Source organism: Eleginops maclovinus, chromosome 21, assembly GCF_036324505.1.
Source record: "Eleginops maclovinus isolate JMC-PN-2008 ecotype Puerto Natales chromosome 21, JC_Emac_rtc_rv5, whole genome shotgun sequence".
NCBI classification, from domain to species: domain Eukaryota; kingdom Metazoa; phylum Chordata; class Actinopteri; order Perciformes; family Eleginopidae; genus Eleginops; species Eleginops maclovinus.
In genome coordinates this window covers 3,293,180-3,318,131 of record NC_086369.1, presented here as the reverse complement: position 1 = coordinate 3,318,131, position 24,952 = coordinate 3,293,180, and the positions used below count along the sequence as shown (strand labels likewise).

General features: G+C 44.9%; 1 protein-coding gene across 1 annotated transcript in view; it reads left to right on the top strand.

Annotated features, from left to right (window-relative positions):
* LOC134858186 (cadherin-20-like) overlaps positions 1-22,384 on the top strand; it is a 53,773-nt gene extending 31,389 nt beyond the window's left edge. The window contains exons 2-12 of the mRNA XM_063874104.1: positions 6,032-6,342; positions 9,452-9,746; positions 10,006-10,125; positions 11,743-11,910; positions 13,392-13,579; positions 13,698-13,951; positions 16,736-16,872; positions 18,059-18,180; positions 18,555-18,672; positions 19,156-19,407; positions 20,603-22,384. Of these exons, the coding sequence (XP_063730174.1) occupies positions 6,124-6,342; positions 9,452-9,746; positions 10,006-10,125; positions 11,743-11,910; positions 13,392-13,579; positions 13,698-13,951; positions 16,736-16,872; positions 18,059-18,180; positions 18,555-18,672; positions 19,156-19,407; positions 20,603-21,120 (2,391 nt within the window). The 5' untranslated portion in view covers positions 6,032-6,123 and the 3' untranslated portion in view covers positions 21,121-22,384. The remainder of the gene's footprint in view (positions 1-6,031; positions 6,343-9,451; positions 9,747-10,005; positions 10,126-11,742; positions 11,911-13,391; positions 13,580-13,697; positions 13,952-16,735; positions 16,873-18,058; positions 18,181-18,554; positions 18,673-19,155; positions 19,408-20,602) is intronic.
* The last annotated feature ends 2,568 nt before the right edge of the window (positions 22,385-24,952 follow it).

The window sequence follows — 24,952 nt, the reverse complement described above, 5'->3', positions numbered from 1 at the left end:
GCTTTGACTCTGACTGGGCCAGCAGTGGAATATAATGCACTCTAAAGCTTCATCTTTTATTCCCATGAATTCCTCTACATGTCCAGCCGTGTACAACACCGACTCATTAAAATGCATTAGGGTAGGTTCGCCGCCGCCAGAGAGAAGGTGATTCCCCCCCCCATCCACTCCACCCCACTTGCTTCGTTTTCTACTTCGCTGGTCAGTGATCCAAGGACCCTCAATTTCCACACACACTCCAAGCCGTCACACACCCCCGAGTTCCCCCCCCCCTCATTTTTTTCACTTGCAAATTCCCTTGGATGAAATGCCTCTACGGTGCGTTCAGGAGAATTCCCCATCACCTCATGACTCACTCTTCTCATTCCTCCATCCCTTCGCTTGCCTGATTTCTCTCCCCATCTTTGATTTCCACCCCCCTCGTGCTGTAATTTAACCCCTTTCCCCGCTGTCAATTTACCCCCCTAGGCCTCTTGCTCTCCCTTCCTCTTCTTCTCCTTTCTCAACCTCTTTTCAGTCCTTCCCATGCTTGAAGTTGTAGATGGCTGGATTACACTGGAACCAGGGGGAGGCCGTCCCACTGATTGTAAAGAGAGGGACAATTGGTCCTTCAGTCTGATTGGGTCTCCAGAAAGGCAACACCGGGTATGAGAGTGTGCAGACAGCAATGCGAGGCAGAAAGCTGTGGTGACAGTGTAGAGGCAGCAGGAAAAGCGATATTCTTCCAGAGATAGTGAGAGGGAAAACTTTACAAAGAGGACAGAGAGAGGGAGCATGGAGTCAAGGTGACTTTAGGGAAACGGATGCACTGCAGGCAGGAGCTTTCACTACTTTTACAAGGGAAATTTTTAAAGTGTGCAGGGAAAAGAAGAACAGAAAGATAAGAGAAGAAGAAAAACGAAGGACTGACAAAAAGGAGCAAAAGGTAAGGCATGGAATATTTTTGCCATAAAGAAAATAATCATTGACTTTCAACCGGTGGGTTTTGAAAAACAGCAGTGCCATTGAGAGGTGTTACTTCCAAGATGTAAACAGCGAGGATGATTTAAGGGTGACTGGGGATTTGTCTGCGGTAACTGAGCGGAGAAGGAGTGCTGCGATGAATAAGACACGAGGTTGGGAGCACGACTTCATTAGTGCCCTGAATTGATCGTTTTTGTGTTAATTGAAAAACAATGTTTACAGGAACAAACATATCGCATGTCTGGCTGTCAGAAGTAGGTCACGGTGAATATTTAGAGAGCCTCTCCTCAGTTGGGAGGGGGTTTAGTGGCACATTAAAAAAAAAAACTTTTGTGAAGCTCAGACTCAAAGCGTGGCTTCAATTCTCAGCACGTCTGCACTGTCGCTACTTCAAACAAGTCATGCTGGAGCAGAGGAATGCCTATCTGCTTTTAACGGACCTCTGTTTGGCATTCAGACCTCATCCCACAGCCTGAGCCAAGGTTCTGGTCTCTCAAGATGAGAACATTCTTTTTTTTTTTCTTCCCCTCCTATAAAACCCATTAAGATATCGCCTGTCTTCTAAGCTCCAGCGCACAAATACGACACAAGATTGGCGTGTGCGCTTCTCGCCATTATCAGTGTCAGAAAGGAGGAGTGAAGGATCCTCTGAGGAATTAGGGTTGGGTACAGGCCTGCATAATAACCACACCTTTCAGGTTTCTGTGATGGTGCTCCTGGTTAAGATATACTTAATGGCATTCCAGGAAACGGTCCAATAGAGGAAGAGATTTCCCTGCTGCAGCCATGTGGTGGATAAGTATCCAAAACTTCTAGACAAAACCCTCGAAATTCAAAAGGAGATTATGGTGTTGGATATTAAGTTGAAAGGCTCCGTCCCAAAGCCACCGCTGTTTAACTGTGGCGGAGTGACACTGATTGCAAACTTTTCCACATGACGCTTATGCATGGTGACATCATTCCCATGCACCAGTGGCTGGGATGAATGCCAGTTTGTGTGATTTAATTTCTCCATAAATGACAAGGCTCCTTTTTATGGCATCCACCGAGCAATGAATGAGCTAAATGTGCATCGGAGACGGAGAGGGAGGAGAGAAAGGATTAAGAGGAAAACTAAATAAGAAAGTTTGAATGAGACAAGAACACCGATGTTGGGGAATGCCAGCAACAGCAACAAAAAAAGGCTGGATGAAACGTGGGGTGCAGAACCAGGTCTGAGCAACTTCTGAAGCATACAAAAGGCAGATAGAGAGTGAAAGGAGGGACGAGTAATTAAAAACACCTTACAGTAAACCAGCCGGAGGGAGGGGGGGGCTTGTCACGGCACAGCGGTGGCGGCGGCGGCGAACACAGCTGCACACGCCGAGGCCCGGAGGGGTCCCCACAATTAGAGAGCACGACAGAAGCAGGTTCAAAGCCTGCCCCATGCCGGCGTCTCTGTCCTGAGGGGGGACAGCGTTGGAGGAATGAGGACGAATAGAGGGTAGCACGCACGCACACGCGTACACACACACACACACACACACACACACACACAACTGTGTGATCTTGAGAGTTTGGCCAGAATACACCTCCCTGAGCCCGGCTCTGCCTTTGAAGGCTGCCATCTCTCCCCAAGAGCCGGCTGAGGAATCTGGGTCCCTGCTGCAGGCGCCGACAGTATAGACCCTTTGCTTTAGAAAACCAGGAGACCTGGTCATTTTATTGTCTCTTTATAGACACACATACACACAGAAAATATACCCGATGGGATACTGCGAGGGTGGCTTATTAAAAGTTTGTGCTGCAGCAGAATTTAATTACGTATAAAATAAGTAAATAAACATTAAGAAATGTAAAAGCCATGCTCGGGTGAGGAATGTGGCCCGTCACGCTCAGCACTCGGGAAGTGAAATTAGATTCAGCAGCTGTATTTAAGAAAACGCTTCTACATTTTGTAACAGCACCAGCTCGGCTTATTGTGCTCGGCTTATTGAAAGAACTTTCTCATGCCGGCGCTTAAAATAGAAAAAAAATTGCGTCCATGCAGTCTCTCGCCTGGGTCCGAAATATACTTCCCGGTGGCTTCCAGCGTGCATAATCAATTGTGGTTAACAAATTGGCCGTGACGTTTTGCCCTGCTGGGGGTGGGTGTAACCTTTTTCATGGGTCCACCCAGTTTTTAAGGACCTTTTCCACAGTCTGGGAGGCCTCCTTTAAGAGCTGAGGTGAGCGGGGCACAGACATGGCCACTGTGAAATTAACCCTTAATAATGCTCCACATAGCACCATCCCATAGTCATGTACCACACACTGAGTTGGCCCTTGGTAACCCCACTCAGTGAATGGGACCTGTTTGGGGGTTTCGATAACATTAGCACTGGAACTAACGATTAGATTCCCTCATCAATTAATCATCTGGTCTAAAATGATAGGAATTTTAAGCCGGCTGAACCCAAGGTTTACTTTCACGTCAACCAGAGAAAGCACTCAAATGTAAAATGTACTAAATAAAGCGTTTCAGATTCCTAAGCATTTAATTATCTGCGCAGACACCACAAGCAAAATGGCAAAGATTTGATTTCAATTACTTTTGAATTAGGAAAAAGTTTGACAAAGTTTTAACACATTTCAGTTGAGCATACATCTAGAGTTTAATAAGTAATTAAACAGTAAATGCTCATTAATCTGTACAGGGGGGAGTTGTTGTGATACTGCACGCTCATCTGTGACCTGTCAGTCTGTAGAAGGTGAATTCATCCTAACTTTCCCCTCTCGCTGTTCTATGAGTTTGATGTAGTCGGTTGTCTGTTTGCACTTTATTGCAGCAGCAGGTGGACTTGGACTTAGATGACTCAACAATATGGTCCATCATTTTGTCACAGCAGCTGCTCCCTCTGACAATCCCCTGTCTCTTCCACTGCCACTCAATATCCCTCTTCCTCTCCGAAAACACCTTTCCTTTCAGAGGTCTTTTCAGAACAAAAGTAAGAATCGAATGCTTCTTTTTCCCTTTGGATCTAATTTTCTCTTTTTCCGTTACACACCAACAAATCCGAAGTGTGATACACTTGGCCTTAAGCTTTGTCATACGATTGCTCCTCCACCTCATCCCTCCACCATCCCCTGATTCGCAGCTTGCTAACAAACACCAGCTGCTTTTTTTTAAACAAGCCAAAAGCCACAAGAAAGATGTGTGAAGTGTTTTGCCAGAACAATGACGTAGCATGTCACCCCATTAGGGACGACAAAATGGAGCAAAATGCTCGGGTGCAAGCTGTGACCTCTGAGGGCAGGAGCAGAGAGGCGAGGCCGGGGATTTGTGAGCAGAGAACAGGGAGCTAATTTCACTTCATAATCGCAACCAGGCGCCTTGAATAGGCAGAAAAGAGGGGTGCAGTGGGGTCAAGTGTCACCCGTCCTGCCAAATAGCAGAAGAGGCCAGCAACACACACACACATAGACACATGCATGCATGCACACACACACTTGGCCCAGCCTCCCGCTGACAATGCAGCCCCGCCCTCCACCCTTCCCTGCCTTTTGTGCCTTCTGCAACAATGATTAACTGAGTTTGGCGATTCAGAGAGTGTCCGCAGCAGCACAATGCACTCTCTCTCACAAAGCATAATGGAGTCAGCCCATGAGTCAAACAGTCTCTTTTTCTTCCGCTTGGTTTTATTTTCAGTCCCGAACTTCCCACCCCCCCCTGCTAACAGCCCCTTGGTTTTTCTTATCCTTTATCCTCCCTTTCTCTGCTTTCTCTCTGCCTTTTCACCATAAATCCGCCTATTCCCTCCCCCCCCCACCCAAACTCGTTAACGCTGGAAAGGCAGGCAGATGCGTCCGTTCTCCTAATACATGAAAACAGGCTGGAAATAGGCAGCATAGGTGCCATGCACTGCATATGAAAAGATATTGATTAGCTTCAATCGATGTGTAACCTTTCCTGAACGAAATTCATGGAATTTTACCCGTATGTCTTAAAGACTCCTGTGATGTTTGCATTGAAAAGAGCTGGAAACAGAATTTAGAAGCATGAAATCTGACATTCAGGCAATGCCATAGGGGCTTTCAAAAACCTGAGATGGAGAGACAAAAACACACACACAGTACACTTGTAATGAGAGGTGTGCAGTGCTGAAGGGAACTTGTAGAACATGGTGTGAGTAAAGCTGTGCAGGGGTGTTAACAGAAACACTACAATCTCAGAACATCACACCCCCAGGCCTTTTACAGGAGGTGTGAAGGAGCTCGCAAGCTCATGACAGGAAGAGGAGGAAGGAAGACTGTTGTTTCACTTCTTTTTTTTTCTCTCAATGTGAAATGCCTGATTGTCCCGAGCTGGAGGGGAGAGGCGCAGGAGCTGGTGGTAGCAAAGTGTGCAATCATTTTCCTGCAGCCTCCAAAAAGTGCTTTTAGTTATGATTCTATTTAAAAGTTTGTTGGAAGTTGGACAGGAAATGTGATGCATGTTCATTTCAACTACCTAGGAAACTAACATTTTGGGAAATATTCTTACTCGGGGAGAGTCATGTTTACCGCTCTGGGATCGTGTGGAAACGACTTCCCTTGCCGTCTCCAAAGTTCAGAAACACTTCAGTAACACACAGCATTTCATTTAGTTGAGCTGTTGTGTGGTTAGGGTTCATGATACCCAACTGTTGTTCCACAAAGTTAGAGCACTTCCTGTAAAACCTTAAATGCCCACCGTAGCCTCACTGGAAAAGTTGCTGTTCCGTACACCCTTGACATCACCGGTCTTTGTACTTTGAGAAGGCTCGATATAGCGAGTGACAGCATGACATGTTTTGTTGGGTACCTGTTGTCCCCTTCTTCTTCTCTCATATTACCTCCTCAACTTGGCATCACAAGAAGAGCCCCCCCCCCCCAGCTGGGATAAGGCTCATTGTAACTCAACAAAAACTCTGTAGTACAGTGCTAATCTGGAAGCAGGAGAATGGACTGTGTCATCTGCAGGTATCCCACAGTGCAACACAGACTGTCGCTCAGAGTAACACAAAAGAATGACATTGTCCAAAAGGAAATAAATCTGAGGCTGATCTGTTCTTGTCTTGTTCTTTTACAGGAAGGCAACAGTAGCCGGAAAGACCCAGAAGGCAACTGCACTCGTGAAGAAAAAGGGAAAAGGTCTTTTGAAATACTACTCTGCGCCTAACAATGGGAGAGCAATTTCATCTTCGAGCAGTTGCCAGCACCTTGCTCCCTGTGGCACTCTGCATTTTGACCCTTCTGCCCCACAGCATTCTGGGTAGACCTGCAGAGGAGGAAAAAGCAGGCAGCTCAGCACCGCTGCAGAGAGTGAAAAGAGGCTGGGTGTGGAACCAGTTTTTTGTCCTAGAGGAGTACACCGGACTGGAACCACTTTATATTGGAAAGGTCAGTGTTGCCTACATGCTGAACTGTAAGAACATGCGCCATAAATACACACACAAAAAGTTGACCCGGCACACCAGATGGTTTGTACCATGGAACAATAAGAGAAGCAGTCATTGAAAACTGTTCGTAAAGGGCAGGCACTTTAAAAAATGACTTGGCAGGTGATTGGATAACCCATCCAACAATCAAACTCGTGCCGAAGGGGAAACGTATTTCGTGAAGAGACACTTGTGTTAATATGCTTTTGCAGTTTATGCTAACGTCTTTGGGGGCCACCATCCTGTCACACTCACCTAACCACGGCCATAGATTCCAGTAAATCTTTACAAACGCTAATCTGTCCGAACACTAACCAATAACTTGGCCTGACGAGATGGATTTTCATTCATCTCAAAATCCATCTGCAGTTTGAGGTTTACATAAAAGGTATAACCTGGAGAAAAGTAAAGTGTAGAGGTTTCTTCACCTGGTAGGGGAGCATCTTTTCTGCCCAACCTTTCTGTACATGAGGGTGCTTTGGTGTAGGTGTTTCAAAGAGATTCCAACCAGTACGTTTCAAACAGGCCGAACCAACAGATCTATAGGAGAACTCAGCAGCCTGGAGGTCAATCGGCTGCTCGGCCAGAACTGAGTGCATCAATGCAAAACAGACCATCATGGGTAAGCAGAGGCAAAAAAAAAATGATCTCGATTTAATCCCTGGCTGCACTGCGTCCATAGAAGACAGCCTGTCCTCCTTCCACTTTGAACCAGAGCCAAACAGCAGTGATTGAGTTAATTGAGTCGAACCGAGGCTTCACTCAGTCGGCCCCCCGTTCCACAGAAGTGGACGGCTCGCCTGCAAACCACTGACATGCTCTGAAAGGAGCAGACAAGAAATACTCACAAAGGAGCACTTTGATCACTCAGTCGCCAAAGTGAACTGAACATTTGATCAATAGTTGTAAGGCCGGTCATCATCAGTAGTGAGACAACAATGGTGCAACACAAATTGCCGTTACATCACAAAATGTTTGCGTTTGACTCGGAATAACCGCTTCAAAACAAAGTAACTGTTCACTTGCATGATTCCTGCGAAGCATTCTGTCAGAGCATTGGATTTAACATCAGTCAGTGCTTCTATATGGAGGCGATAGTACTTTCTATTCCTAAATTCTTGAAAGTACCTTGCCCTGATCTTCTGTGTGATTGAATTTGCTCTCAGTGTTCCTTCTCGACATTTAACACACTGCACCACACATCCTCTGAAAACTTCCCTTTGGAAATGATGCAAACCCCCCTAATTAGTGTTCTGGAATAACTTCCCTTCCACTGCTCGGGATTACTGCCTTAAAAGCTGGATTCCAAAAAGCCAAGTGCTCCAACCAGAAAGCAGAATAACAAGTCCTGAGAGAGTCAGCACGCACTGTAGCATAAAGGCCTGTATCTGCTTACAGTCTCCGAAGCATAATCATTTTTATCTCACCTCTTCTTCTTCCCCCATTTACCGTTTCTTCACCAATTCGCCTCGAAGCTGCCCACCCTAATGTTTCCTAGCTGAATAAAATAAGTGACACTGACAGGCCGGGCTGTTTCCCAGAGAGCCACTCAGGGCAGAAAGGCATTATAGGATATGACAAAGCAGGAGAAACATGTCCTGGAGAGGGGTTTTTTCTCCTTCGCTAGGCCTACCCTACCACTCCACTATTGAGGAGCTTAGTATTCAGAGCTGTGGAGATGTCGGAGGTTTGGGCATTGGGCCGGAGCTGAGACGGAGCAGGTAATTGATAGCCTGAGTGTCAAACTCTTTTCATAGGTTTGGAGTAGAGAGGACGGATCAGTGCAGAGAAGGCAGATGAGGCGGAGGAAAGGCAGCGGCCCGAGATAAATCATCACGAGGCACGGGGCTGAAACTTACAATGGGGTGTTGATTAAAAAATGTATCCTGGGCCGAGCTACGATGCGGCGCACTTTGAAGGAGTGAGCGCAGGTGGGCACGTTGTCCGAAGAGATAGGAGGAATTGTATAGTCTGGCTGCTTTGGGGAATGATAGGTATTGTGAAGATTGCTGAGACTATCACCACAATAACAACAATGAGTGGTGTGTAGCTGCAAACTTGGAGCAGTTTCATAACACTCGTGCTGTGTTTCCACTCAACTCCACTCGTTCTTTTTTGCTTTTCTATCGGGAAAAGTTGCAGAAAAGCACAGTTTGAAAAGTGTGTTGATTCGAGCAGACCATTGCCATGAGGACCAGATCTTTTTAAAAAAAGGAGTATTTTAAGAGTCAGTGGGGGGAGTTTGTTGCTTTGCCTGTTGATTATAAAGCAGACAGATGTCAATAGGGGCATTTAATCCCAATGTGGCAGTGTGCTGGCTGTAAGTACTCATCATACGCAGGCACACTTTAAGTAGAAAGTAAGGAGTGATTGCACAACAACAGGCTGCCATTTGCACTTACAGGCCACAAAAGGCTCCTGATTGCACTGCAGAGCCCATGGCAACAAACAGGCTGTAAACTGTGATTACATGTCTACTTACAGCTAAGGTACACATATAACCACATACTACCCTTGGGGGTCTGAAGCTAATTTACCCCCTGGTTCAATTGGGAATGATGGTAAAGTACTTCTGATCATTAAGACTGAATAGAAAAGAAATGCGTATCATGAATTGATCGATATTCAATTGCTAAATTGAATAAGGACAGTGATACAATCTGTTCTGTTTTGTTCATTGTTGTTTTGGCTCTGTTCTCCAGCACTCTTACAGTACTGTCCAAAACCCAAAGATATAGTATTTACAATAATAAAAAGCAGCATTCTCACATTGAAGACACTTGCCCTGTATCGCAACCAAACACATGTTCAGTTGGATGTAGATCATATGACTTTGACAGACAAGAACTTCCCACTAGTTGTCTTTGATGTTTCGGATCACTGTTGCTGCATTGTTCTATAAATAGGCGACGCGCCCTAATTAGATGTCCTCAAACTCATCTTTGTAATACTTTTGGACTGTGCCATGTGTATTCCTTGTGTTGACACATATGCTTTGTTGATTTAGTCATGATATTCAACACTAATCCTCTTTAAAATAACCCACTAAAACATTGTTGTCCCACTCTCAGCTGCACTCAGACATGGATAAAGGCGACGGCTCCATTAAGTACATCCTGACGGGCGAGGGCGCGGGCACCACCTTCACCATCGACGACAGCACGGGGGACATCCACGCCATCCAGAGGCTGGACCGGGAGGTGAAGTCCCAGTACGCCCTCCGCGCCCAGGCCCGCAACCGCCTGACGGACAGACCTCTGGAGCCCGAGTCCCAGTTCATCGTTAAGATCCAGGACATCAACGACAACGAGCCCAGGTTTCTGGACGGGCCCTACAAGGCGTCTGTGCCCGAGATGTCCAAAATAGGTAAGAAAATGGATGGAGACAGGAACTAAACTGCTGCCCGTGCACGCCTGCTGTTGGTATTTTAAGGGAACTGGAAGCAGAGAACAAAACAACGTGTCTCCATCTGCTTCATTCACTATTCATAAACTTTTTGTGGTTACTTTGAAGCATTGTTAATTCATGGAGCTACTCCAGCCACACAGGAAAAACTCCCAAAATGATTCCTCTTGATTTAAATGTTGATATTGGGGTGACCTAATTTCCTCCCATGTTCACCCAGGAACATCTGTGATCCAGCTGACAGCTACCGACGCCGACGACCCCACGTACGGCAACAGCGCTCGTGTGGTCTACAGCATCCTGGAGGGCCAGCCTTACTTCTCCGTGGACGCCAAAACCGGTACGACTGCACACAAGCTGCTTCCCGTAACCACAGCAACCGGCGTTTCTGATCCATTACATGAAGAGGCTGCTGGATTTCAAACTTAACCAGACACTCTCTCTATTTCATGAGCTCCTCATGAATTTTCAATGAGCATGAATGATGTCAGATGATCTGATAAAGTCGACAAACTACCACCGACATTCAGGATTTACTTACTGCTAGCAGCTGATGATTCCCCAACTTGTTCCAGTAATTGCACCAGAGGCTGCTTTTAGCGGTCCACACTTGAAGCCCCTCCACCAGCCGGCTCTGAATGTGGTCAGCTCACAGCATGGCTCCTTTTGTTGCTACGAGACCACCCGACACTTGTCTGAAACAGGCTTTGTTGCAACTTGCAATAACTCATATTAGTAAACCCAAAGAGATGAACTCAATGTGTGACTTTTCTGATAAAAGTGGAAACAAAATGAGACAGGCAGCCCCTCAAAACAAAACAACATCATACATCATATCAACAGCGAGGTGGCAATAAAATAAAGTGCAACACATGGCAACAACGTTAATAACTCAAACTACCACTTCCATAAATCCGTTATATTCCCAAACGCAGGGCGACACGGGCCATTTCTTACCACAGCTGCCTCATTTCCTTGTTTGTCAGTATAGGATTGTGTTGCGCTGCCCGTCAGCAGCCGCTCAGAGCACTGCTGCTGTGGGTTCATCCATCACTGAAACACAAGTGGCTCTACAGCTATCAATCAGCCGGCCTCACTCTGCTGTAAGCACCGCACTGAGGCTTTTATCGGGACGAACACAATGTTAGCTTTCAACACACACAGCGCAAAACCACACACACACTCCTTTCCTTATTCCTAGAAAACAACACGACTTTACCTGAGTCGGAGTCTGCTGCATCTGCAAAAAATGTTGGTAATAACACACTTGTTATTATTGTAGAGATGGGATCTGGTTATTATGGGGGAGAAAATGGAAATCACCCTTAACTTATTTAGTCTTCTAGTCACCCTATAATTTGTTGTTGGTTCACCCATGTCATGCACATGCACATAAGCCATGATTGCACATATAGAAATTGAGGTTTGCCAGCAGAAATGTTGTTATTTTATAGGTAAATGCAAAAACATTATCCACAAAAACAAATGAAGTAAGCCCTAATAGATAGAAGTGACCATATATAAAAAAAATACATTATTTTAAGCTGAAAAAAAGGCTTGACATTCAGAAAATCAGGACTAGGGTTGAGATCCAAACATGTATAACAGATATGAAATTCTACATAATAATCATAAAGAGTAATCAACCAATAAGAATATTTCACCCCTTATGTCTACATTTATGACTTATTGTAGGAACAGAGACACAATCCCATTAACAGAAATGGGTTGTTTCTATCTAAACCCTATGATTATAATAATTACTTAAAAATAAATCAAGTTTGATTGTGAATCCCTCATGCAGCCTCTTGTCCGCTCCACCGAGAGCGCTGACATTCCAGGGCACCATCGCTCGGACACATGACCCTAATCTGAGTCACCAGCTCTCTGCGGGTGACCTTTACTTCACCTCCTGTGTCTTTGCTTGTCCTTTTCTTACCCTCTCTTTCCCCCCCAGGCGTGGTCCGTGTGTCCCTGGCAGACATGGACAGGGAGACCAGGGAAAACTACACAGTGGTCATCCAGGCCAAAGACATGGGGGGCCAGCTGGGGGGGCTCGCCGGTACCACCACGGTCAACATCACGCTCGGCGACGTCAACGACAACCCTCCCATGTTTGACCAGAGTAAGAGCGGTTCCTCCTCGCTGCACCACTGTCTTATCATCCTCCTCTCTCCCCCTGATTCACTTGGCGCCCCGCTTTACGTGAGCCCACGTCACCTCCCGCTAATCCCTCTTGATACTCTCACAGCTGAAATTAAAAAGTGTCTCACAGCCGAGGAGAAACAGTGCAGCCAGGGATGTAAGACTATATTGTCGATCGCAATAGAAATAATAGACTAAATGCATCGCGGAGCAGGAAAATTGATCTTTAACTAAATTTAATTATGGCACAAATTATTGTTCCCATGAAGGATGCATTTTTATAATGAGTCTTAAAGAAGCCTCCTGAAGCGTTTGCCTCTATGAGAACATTCTCTATATGTGTATTTGATTATTCAGTTTAGTAAGGAGCTCTTTTATTAGAAGTCTATGAGAAAGAATAGCACTTTTTACCCCTCAGGAAAGTATTAGTAAGGAATTTTCTACGGACAGTGTTTGTTGGTTAAAATATCACGAGTATTCCCTTAAAATGGTGACTGTACAGAGAACCATGTGTTGTTTACTAAACCAACAGCGTGCTTCATTGTTACATCTCTAACCCTACGAGTCTGAATCGCACCACACACCTCAAAAATGCCTCACATGACCCTGGAGTTCACTTTAATTTCAAAAACACCCCGCTGTTCTGTCTCAGGGCTAAACTCACTTGTGGTTTGACTTGCCAGTGTTTTTCAGCTACATGTAGGGCAGCAGTGGGGCGCACATTCAAGAAATAAGAACACGAGACAGCAGTGTGTCAAATCCACGCTTCAATCCAAACGAACAAACATGTTTTTGTATGGATGACAATTGGCTCCCTAACATACAGTATCCACCATTTATCTCAAGCAACCAAGCCCTTCTCCCTCAGTCCACTTTTGGCCACCAGTCCCTGACCATTTACCCCCTGGCCTGGCCTGGCCTGGCCTGCCCCCTCCACACTCCCTCACTCAGCCACCAGTCGCCCCATGCTTGTCTCTTTGATTATCCCAATTTCTGCTCCTCTCATTACCGTCCCCCTGAGGTCAGGGGTTGTCTAGCTGTCCGCGGTCATCCCTTCCTGTCCGACGGGTGGCTCCACTTCTAGACAAAGGGAAACACCCGCTGCCCTTTTCCATCATTAGTCCCCCACCAATTAGCCCCATCACTTCGATGGAACTTTGATCGGCTGTGAAGAGCTTCAGGGATTCCCCTCTGTCAACCACAATGTGCAGGCATTTTACTTCGGACTGCAGGGAGCGCCACAAATTGGGCAGCTGTCACCTCTTCTTTGAGGTTAAACGGTAGATGAAAATTGAAGGCAGCCCACGAGACAGTATATAAACCAATTGTGAGGCATTTATGGAGCCATTTGTTTCAGGCTGTCTGGGAAGTGATGTTGAAAGGAGAGAAAGGTGGTGGAAGAGGTTTGGCTCCCTCTAGAGGATATGAAATGTATAACAGGATGCTCCTTTATTTCCTCAGGGCTGTACCAGATGAGCATCCCAGAGGCGGCCCCTGTGGGGTCAGTGGTGGGGCGTATCTGGGCGAAGGACAGGGACATTGGGCTGAACGCAGAGATGATGTACAGCATCATCGATGGAGATGGAAGGGACACGTTTGACATCAGCACCGACCCCACCAACCTTTTCGGCATCATCACGGTGAAAAAGGTACAGACGCACTAATAAATCAGTGTTCAGCTGTGTGACAAGTCAAAGGATATAGATCATTTCCAATAATCCTATCGTTATACTAAGTTTTCATTTTCCTTTATGTGTCCCTTTCCAGCAACTGAACTTTGAGGGCAAGCCTAGTTACACTCTGAAGGTGGAGGGCGCCAACACCAACCTGGACCCTTCACTCCGCCACCGCGGGCCCTTCAAGGACGTCACCATCGTGCACGTGAGCGTGGAGGACGTGGACGAGCCCCCGCAGTTTGACTCGTCTGCGTACTACATCGAGCTGTCGGAGGACGCAGAGATCGGGACGCTGGTGAAGACAGTTTCGGCTCGAGACCCTGACGCTGCCAACAACACTGTGAGGTGAGGAGGATGAGAACACCGTCCTGACTGACTGTTTTAAAGAGGCCCTATTTTGGGTTTTCCCATACCTGTGTTACATAGGTTTGTGTGCATGTAAATGGTCTGCAAAGGCTCAAATCTCAAGGTTCAATCACATTGTAATTGATATGATAAAGGAGGCCCCAGTGTTCTTGCAACAGGTGTGTATCAACGTGTTCTAAATATAGCTGTACTGTCATATAGTCACCAGCAGAGAGCAGCACCTTAACATATCTCAAACCTCATTTATCACATGTGTTTGTAAGCTCTATATCCAGACAGCTGATAGGATAGAGGACAGACATTATTATTTTAACGTCCAGCAAATGACTCCACACACACGAGAAGCTGATCACTTCCACTCCTCTCCATTATTAGGAGAGTATGTTTGAGGCACACAGAACAGATGTTGCATTGTGGGTTTACTGTCCAGACTGCACCTCTCGTAAACTAATTAGACATAAAGACTTTAATTGGGCTATTAATCATGTGAAAGAATCAATGACTGCTGCGGTAAATGGGTGTTTCACATGGCACAGGATTGCACCCCATCCCAGCTGTCCTCTTTACAGACTCAAATAGGGTTAAAGTAGTGCAATGGGAATGGATGTATAAGACAGTCCTTGTCCTCCTCACTCTCCGTCTCCACTTGATAAACAGTTAATAATGTGTCGGAAATTAAGATGTCAGACACTTCAAATTCATAATTTCCTTATTTATCACTGTATATCAAAGTAGCAGTACACGAATGAACCAGAAAATACAAAGACTAGTGCAATAACAAATGGAAACACAACTGCCATTCATTAAAAAGTTGAAAAAGGATGCCGTTTAATTAAACAAATGACAGGAGGGGTGCAAAATGGATGCAATTATAATTTATAATTGCTCTCAAGTCTTTGATGCTCGTGGAGCTCTGCTGATGACAATTAACTGTCAACTCTCTCATTTCTGAAGAGAGAGACAATCCTAACATTGATGCACCTAATTCCCCAGAGCTGGCCCTGTACTCTGGATGAGAATTAGTGGAAATAGATTTGTTGGAGCATGTGGAGAGTAACAGCAGAAGAGGCAGATAGCTGAGAGATCAGATCAGGGTGCCAGTAAAGAGCTGAGATACTGCAGCAGCAACATGAGATGACAGATAAGAACAACAAGCAGCAGGTGACCTCCAGCCTCCGCCTGTCTCATTTCCATTTTACATCTTTCTGTCCTTTAAAGCATGACTGGCAGATAAATCTGAACCCACACACCGCTCACACTTTCACCTGCAGTTTGATACATCCATACGCACACAGAGGAGGAGTGATATTAATAGAGATCCTTCAGGGAGATCCTTGCCAGCCGACTATGTGCCAGTCATGACTTTTCCCTGTCGGCACGCAGTCCAACACACACACTGCAAACAACCCTGCCTATATGAACACACACTCCAACCAATGATGCTTGTCTTATATGATAAATGAAGATTAATGGGGAAATTTGTCGATTACAGGTAGTTTAGTTTGGTGAAATCCTGTATAAAGGTCCCTTAAAGAGATACCTAAATACATAAGTTGAATCTTAGTGTTTTAATGATGTTAAAATTATCCCACTTTCGTAATAAAACAGAACACAACACGTAGCACAACAACCATCACAGTGAATAATTGTACCTACCTTTCTGAATGTCTCTCTTGGAAGTCCTCCTCCATCTGTTCCAAGGTCAGCGTTTCTCTTCCAATGTGGAAGTCCATCAGCTTCACTCGGGGATTAATGTCATAAACGCAGAAAGGCCTCACAGCTCACCGAGGACAGGATTCACCAGTCACTTTAGCATTTAGCAGGTTAGCATTTAGCAGGTTAGCATCGCCACCCATGTCCCTGAAGGCATCCTTCCGTGGCAATTTGATAAACAGGGAGTGTGTGGAAAAGGGAGGCTTCTAAACTGCAGGACTGATGATGTGAATTGGGAACAGGTGTGCAGGTGTTCTGGGGTGTCAGGTGACCAGCTGGAGTGATGACATCTAGTGGGGGATTTAAGTATAACAGGTGTGGGGAGTGAGAGGGAGGTACTGGGTCCTTAGAAAAGTGAACAGGGCCTCGCGACAGAAATCAAGGCCAGGCAACACAACCTACATGCAAGACAGTCCTCTGTGAGTCATTATTTTAATTAGAATTTGGGTTCTTTCACTTGCAAATTAGTTGTAAATGTACGATATTTTACAAGAGAAATGGGGAATCAAGCAGCAACAGTATTTTTATGTACTTTTTTGTTGTTGTATATCTTCACATTGATGCAATTCTGTTTGGCTACTTTAACAAAATTACTGATAATTGTTTTCCTATCAACCAACCCACTACATACTACAGCTGCAGCTACAGATCTATTCAGATGTGTGAACACCTCATCATTACATAAACAGGTTTCGGCTTCACAGCCTGGAAGAGTATGTGTTCTGTATGTGTGTGTGTATGTGTGTGTTGGATGTCACTCAGAAGGAAGAGTGTACTGGAAATGAGCCTACAGTGGCAGGAGATGAGCAGCGGCTGCAGGTGTGTGTATCCCTGCCGTCAGTTTGGCAGATACTCTGATTAAGCCTTATCTGGAGTCTATTCTTCTTCTTGTGCCTTCAGAAGCTGCCAGACTGAGGTCTTATCTCACAGATACACACACGGTGCACATGCTGGCTTGTGTGTGCGTGCTCCCCCCAAGATAGGATTACAAGCTTGCAGAAACACCACAAACCTGCACTTCACATGACAGGTGTCATTTTGTGTCATCAGGTATTCCATCGACAAGTCCAGCGACCCCGACAAGTTCTTCTACGTGGAACTCACTTCTGGCTCGCTGATGACAGTGCGTTCGCTGGACCGGGAGGATATCGGCTGGCACAACATCACCGTCCTCGCCATGGAGATGAGTACGTCCACACACACACACACACACACACACACACACACACACACACACACACACACACACACACACACACACACACACACACACACACACACACACACACACACACACACACACACACACACACACACACACACACACACACACACACACACACACACACACATTCTCATGCGTGTTTGAACAGATTTCTAAGAGATGAAAACTCACAATGTTTCAAGACTTTTCTAGAAATAAGAGTTTGAGACAAAAGTGAGTTAATAAGAAGGAGATTCATTAGGGCAGGATGAACAGATGGGTACATATTCTAACCCAGAATCAGTGATTTTGGAAAACAACTCCCGCAGACTATTAGAGAAGGAGATGTCCTGCGGATCTGACACAGCTCGGAGCACCAAGAGTCACCTTCATCCTCCCTTTGCTTTGTTTGTTTGCTCGACACACCTTAGAGGAGCTCTTAATTAAATGAATGACTAATTGAATAACTTTTTGGTTAATTAAAGATGTGACGGAGGCAAAGAGGGCAAGAGAGGGCACAGGAAGGAAGGGATGTGGAGTAAGCATATGATTCGAACAATAAATGAAGTTAGTATTAAAAGGATTGAGTCATCTTAACTCTCATCCTTTTCACATTCTTGGTGCAAGTTCATTTGGACTCATTTTCAGCTCGGTCAATATTCCCATTTTAATCAAACTGCTTTGTTCTGCACTCTAACTGAAATAGATCTTCAAATTTAACTTCACTCTAATGAAACATCAGCGGAGTTGGACTTTCACTCGAGCTGGATATTAAATTGCTTTTATTTGACCCTCAAACACACACACACATATACAGTATGAAAAGACACACTGGCCATCCCGCTTCGACCTCCAGAGCCAAAGTCACGCCATTGATGGATCGATCATGTGATGAAACCTGAGAAAGTAGTTACTGCCCACTAATTACGATTTTCCTGCCTATTACACAGCTGGTTAGGTTATGCAAATTGCTGATTGGTAATGGAGAATAATAGAATTGTAATCTAAGCATGAGGAGGCCTAATGCGCCGCCGGCTCACTGTAAATGAGTTGAAGATTAAGAGAGGCGCGCACCGAGCTCAGCAGTATCCTTAAAAGAGTCGTTTATCTGAGTTCATCAAGGCATCTTACAGCGTCTGACCAATGTGTGTGTGTGTGTGTTCCTGTAGATAACCCCACAAAGATCTCCAGTGTGCCAGTGGCTGTGAGGGTCCTTGATGTCAACGATAATCCTCCCGTGCTGACGCACTACTTGGAGGCTTATGTGTGTGAGAACGCTAAAGCGGGACAGGTACAGAACATGAGATATCACAGCGTGAAGAATGATACAGCTGATAAGGGCTGGAAAAATGTATTTTCTCCAAATATAAAGTTTGAGTAGTTTTAAATCTCCCAGACACTGAAAAGTAAACAGCTGCTGGTTAGCTTACACACAGATCATCATTTATTGCTCATCATATTTGACATTCATAATCAATACATTTACCGGCAAGTAAACGTGTCAAATAAATTCAGTGGAAATAATTTTTAGGATTAGACATAGATATGTATTTGTTATTGTACTTGAGTATTTAGCATCAAATACTGCTCATTAGAAACAATATTTCAGTGGAAAAAGAGGGATATAAATTGGGATCTAACTCTGTATCTCTTCGATGAATTCAGCTGGTCCAGACGGTGACGGCGGTGGATCCCGATGAGCCGCTGGGGGGGCAACACTTCTACTACAGCCTGGCTCCAGAGGCAGCAAACAACCCCAACTTCACCCTCAGAGACAACCAAGGTAGAAAAACACATGTACTGTCGTCCAGTTGCACTGAGAGGATCGAGGGGTTTTACCGGCCTCTACAGTAGTAGACACCCATTCAGGGTAAAGGTGGACAGGAAATCCATCTTGTATGATTTATGGCGCTGCTTTATAGCATCAAAAGATCATCAGTTTCTCAGATTTCTCCTTGTAGAAGAGCATGCCCTTGCACCACTAGTAACTCTGGAAGCTTGTTCTTGTAGAAAATCATCCTGCTGTTGTTGTGCAGTTTACAGACCAAACAGCAGATTTCTTCCAAATTTGACAGATTTTATTACAATTTCCCTAGACAGAATTTAAATGTGAACTGTAAAAAGAATTCTCAGTTTCCAGGAAAACCATCCTAAACCTCCCTTATCTTTTGTAGTATATAATGTATAATCATAATGTCTCACAATAACATCAATGAACTCTTTAATGTAATCTCAACCCTTGTCTGACCTCTTTTTCTCTTTCCAGACAACACAGCGTGGATCCTGACGCGGCGGGGGGGCTGGGCTCACCAGGATCAGACCGTGTTCTACTTGCCCATCTTCATCTCTGACGGAGAGCAGCCGGTGCAGACCAGCACCAGCACGCTGACCATCCGCGTGTGCAGCTGCGACCACGACGGCAACGTCATGTCCTGCAACGCCGAGGCCTACACCCTGCCTGCGAGCCTCAGCAGAGGAGCGCTCATCGCCATCCTGGCCTGCATCTTCGTCCTGCTGGGTGAGTTATCACTGACACTGCCAGGATGTGCAGCCAGTGGAGCTCTGTCATATGAAGACGATACTGGCAGGTTCTCTTTGAGAGCTCATGGAAACGTGAACGACAGACATCGAGCAATCTCAAAATTAATTCCAGTGAAGTCCTAAGAACCTTGTGTTCCCTGTTTGAAACTCTTTTCATAAATCATAGATAAAAAGGTCAAGCTCATAATGTTGCCATACTTTTCCGACGCAGCTCTAAGTGTCTCACTTATTTTATAAATCCACCATTATTTATTAGTGAGGGATAAAATGTGAAAAAAATGAAAATATTTGATTAAATGACTAGGAGGATTGTAAAAGTTTATCACAGATGAAATGAGACAAATTAAATACTCCAAAAAGAATTATGAACAGCATTTAATATTTGATATACTTTACTGACAATATTCAATCTTTCAGACTAAAAGGAAATGATCAAATCTGAATTATTACGCCTTTAAAACAATGAGCTCACACTGGCAGTGAGTAAAGATGCTCTCACCGTGTGGAGAGAGTCAGTCAGCTGAGCCCTGCTCTCGTCTCCAGGTCTGCGGGGAGAGATAAAGTGGGTCCATATCAGCCTCCCGGGGAGAAGAAAGTGTGATGCTAAAGGGCAGCTGGTGCTAATGAACACAAGACGTTTGGCAGGATGCAAAAAAGGAAGCTATATTTAATCCTGCAGATTAATTCACACTGGGCTTTTAAAGCTCCTCTGCTATCGTCTTTTTCAAACGGAGATTATTTTCTCTTTAATGTTGTGTTTAAAGACAGGAGTTTATTGAGTCCGCCACACTGCCCTTTATTCATCATGTTCTTATGTAATTGAAACAAGTGAAACATGAACTGGAAAACAAAGTGCTGCAGGGATTTTAATCAGGCCTGAGGCTCGCCCTCAGTCATTGCTTTTCATTTTTGAACTACAAAAATGTAAAAGGGATTTTGGATTCATGTGTTTTTAAGGTGGACATGAAGAGAAAAAATACATTAAACTTCATTTGTACAAGCACTGACTCCATCTGACCTACTCTTTATTCCAACTTCAAACCATTAGTTGATTCTTTTTTTATTTAACTTAAATTCCTGAATTGGATTAGAAGTATAAACACCTTGAAAATAACTCAAAAGCTCTTCTGTGACATCTAGACGCTAACTCTGTTATCTCTCTCTTTACCCAGTGATGATCCTGCTCATGCTCTCACTTCGCACACATCGGAAGAAGCCCTTCCTGTGCGACGAGGAAGAGAACGTCCACGAGAACATCGTGCGCTACGACGACGAAGGCGGCGGCGAGGAAGACACCGAGGCCTTCGACATCGCCGCCATGTGGAACCCGCGTGAAGCGCACCACCACCCCGGCAAGATGAGGCAGGACATGCTGCCGGAGATCGAGAGTCTGTCGCGCTACGTCCCTCAGGCGTGCGTCATGGGCGGCGGCGGGGACAGTAGTGTTCACGGGTACGTGCTGGCCAAGCTCCTGGACGCAGACATGGACGCGTGCGCCCCGCCTTACGACTCCCTGCAGACCTACGCCTACGAGGGCGAGGGTTCGGTTGCGGAGTCGCTCAGCTCCCTCCAGTCGGGGACGTCCAACACGGACCACGAGTACGACTATCTCAACGACTGGGGGCCCCGCTTTAAAAAACTTGCCGAGATGTACGGCGTGCTGGAGACAAACACCCCTCCTATGTGGTAGAACACCAGAACCATTGCCTTTTAACTCCGAGAAGAGATACACCAACACACAAACATCAGAGAAGTGCCACAAACACGTGCACAATGAAGCCAGGTGTGCGCTCACATCCACATCCATGACAGTTACTGTAGCACTTGAATTCCTGCCTCGATTCTCCACAGCCTTGAAGGCCTGAGATGCCCGCAGCAGCAGCAGCAGCAGCAGCAGCAGCAATGTGAGCTGCTTTTAAATCTCCCCTAGAGACTGAGGCTGGATGGCAGCCTTGTGAGGCCCACAAAGGAATGACTTCAAAGCACACGCTAACTCCCCTGCCTGACCCCGCCACAGGCAGAGCTGTCTTTGGTTCAAAGTGTGGAGCGATTTATGCCAGAGATGAAAACAAGAGAGACCTTACTCACAGCAACACAGGAGTACAAACTCTGAGAAGCTGATCTTCTAAGTTTGTAGGACAACTCTGGGGGGGGGGGCGTGAAAAAGAAAAGCCTGCAAATGGAGAGGAGTCCTCTTTTTGTGTTTCATCTGTGGCGGGTCTTAATTTATTCCTTTGTTCCATGTGCTGTATTTATATTTTTTGCTAACTTATTTGGGTACTTCAAACCAACACTGTACTTGTACGGCCGCTATGTGAAGAAGTCTTCAAAAGATCACGTATATGTTGTAACATACATGATGTAAAGGTTATTCAGTCTGTGTGACGACGAGTTTCTCTGAATGTCACATGGCATGCACAGGAGATGGAGACGCTGTAATCCCATGTGGGTTGATATGTTTATCGTATTATTGTTTTTGTATTCTTTTTTGTATTGTAACTCTGGTTTTTCCCCAAACGTAAAGCAGTTATACGTTCACAAGGATGCCAAGGGAGCCATTTTCAGATCTGGATTTTTTCCCAGCAGGCGGGGAAAGCAACATTATTCTCGAACGAGGCTTTCACTTACATTTTTGGACCCGACTACAAGGCTTGATGTGTCCTGTTTTGAGACGCTGTGTTGCTTTTCTGCCACCACACAAAAGTGGCTTAATCCTCCAATTCTGTGGACTTCAAAGACATTTATAATCTGCATTAAGTGCCAAAAGGACAAAAAAAGACGTTTTGGATGAAGCATAAAAGAAATCACGAACACCAAAAGATTTTAAAAAACGGATTTTGCAAACTGGGAAGTGAAGAAACATTTTGATAATTTGATTGGGTGACGTTTACTTGAAATCTATGTGGTCAGTCATGCTGCAGTAAGTGGTATGTGAATGTAGATATTCTTTTGTATTCTTGGTAATAAAAATGAAAAATAACGCTGCTTCTGTGCGGTCCTTAAAGCACCATGAGATGAGAAAACTGTTATAATTACACACAACACTGAGGCAAAGAAGGAAATTATGCTTTCTGAACATATGGGTGGCAAAATGTAATAAACTGCTGCTTTTGCTGGTGAGGAGCATTATACAATCCCCTGAAGCATGACAGAAATGTAAGTCCTTCAAAAGATAAAGCAGCTATTTAAGTTTGCAATTATACGCCGAATTGTGCTCCAAAGTGTTATTGCCGTTGATTCACTTTTCATTACAAGTGCTTAATTTGCTTGACTTATTCTGTTTTGCAGTAATATTGCTCAGTATTGTTTAAAAGCTGTCCGTCCCCCCCCCCCCCACGCACCGCCTGCTGTACCTGAAGAAACTTGCAGAAATTTCTCCAAGCAAACTTAACAATTACCAGTGGAAATCAATCAATCATAAACGGGAGACTCTCCCTAATTGCTCATGTCAATCAAAGTTATCCCAGTGAAAGACAGGAATGGCAAATTTAAAGGAAAGTAGAGAAGATGAAAGCAAAGACAAAACCCCAAGTGAGAATCTAGCTGTAATATATTTTTTGCACTACTGTCGATTTCCTTTTATTTTCAGATTAAAGAAAGACGTCTGGAATCTGTGGCTCTGGGTTACCTGCGGGTCGGCAATCAACAGTGGAATTGCACAGGAGATGAGCCCGTAATATTCCTAGGATTTACATTCGTGCACTTTCATACGCTCTGCATGATGAGCAGAACACTTCATAACACACCGGGGACTTTACTCTAATTTGTCTGTCCTTATTTTAACATTCAACAGCCCTCAAGTGATGGACAGATCTTTGTTTCTCCCGCTTGCGTCAGATCAAAGTTTTCCTCATCAGTAGTCGGGCTAAATTGAGGACCAAATTGACCAAGGGTTTATTTGGAATAAGTGGGGGCGCATTAGTAGCTTCAAAGTGGAACAAAAAAATATCAAAAAGCTCCTACAATGTTGCTGCAATTTAGGGCCATTTAAATGTGCAAGTACGTGCATTTTGAGCAAAAATACTGCATGTCACTATGGCTGCAAGTTATGAGTATTTTCTACTTTTTTCTTTTACTGATTTATTTTTTAGAATAGGTAAAGAACAGTTTGGACAGGGGCCCCCTCTGCAGGAGCCTTGAGGTCAGAGTTGGTTTATGAAGGAGATTCAGGCTCACTGTATGATTAATGCATGAGGTAGTGGCAGTCATCCACTCCCCCTCCCCTTCCTCAGATTTTCTCCTTTTGTACAATTTCTCTTTTGATAAAGGAACAACATCTGTGTTGTGTCCCCTCCTTTGTCTAACCTTGACTTGGATTGTAACACTCAAATATGCCAGGGAATATCTTTCTTGAATCCCAACATACAGTATGTGGTGGTTGACATTCAGGGATTATAAAGTTGTCCAACTGTCACTGGAAACTTAAAATATAAGTTCTGTCAGCTTATTTTAACAATGTGATCACATGATTCCTTCAAATACTATTTCTATATTTCTTTTAAGCTAGCAGCTAACATAGCTAACACTGTCATTTATATTAATATACTGAGAGGACATTTACAATTACGAAACAAACGAACTCTGCCATCAGTGATGGACGGCAAACGTTATAATCGCTGAACGTCAAAAAGCACTTCGGTCCCAGCTGTGTGTCCCTGTTTCCGTTGTGTTTTGCAGTTATTGCAGCGTTTCATTTATGCAGCCATTTCAGTAATCCCTACGCATGTGCTCAAGTCGGTGATGATGTTTATTTGCATGTATTTTGGCTCATTTGTTTCTGTACATCAGTTGTGAAGTTGCATTGCGTTTCTGCTAATGGAGGTGTTCTGGGCCGTTGTAGGGCGATTGCCCATCGTACCAACAGCTTTACCATAACATAACATAAAACAAAAAGCTACACATTTAAGGGCAATGTTGTAAATCCTCAATTTTTGTGGGGAGTGTGAATATTATTATCTAACTGCAGTCAGAAGGCTCTGCTCGCTGTGACCTTATTCCCTTCACTCCTCACCATAAATCTCTTGTCACCAGCATTTGTCAGAGCCCGTGTCCTGTGGCCTATTTCCTCCTCAGTGCCCTTCTCCACACTTTGCCCCATCCGGTTGCATACATTAAATCTCAAAAATAACAACCCCTCATGGACGCCCTCTCCTTCCCATTCGCCCAGTTGCCAGCCTCTGCAGGGCCATTTCCAGGCCAGAGCGGTGCCTTTCCGAAAAGGCACTGGGGGGGTAATTTGTCTTAAGCTCCACTGCTCTTTCTAACAGAGGAAGGAGCTCAAATGGTGGAGGATAATAAGAAGCCTTCCAGCTCTAATCCTGCTGAGGGTAAACCGCAGCAGACCCAGTGAATCATCCCTTAATGCGAAGTGGAAAAACACACTCTGCTCTGCTGGAAATTGAGGAGCGGAAAGAAAAGGCAAACTCCAGGCCCGGGGAGGGAAGAGCAGGTCCAACCCATTTGACATGTGGAGTTAGAGAGCGAAACATACAGACCCAAATGGCTGCTGGGCTTTCTCTCTC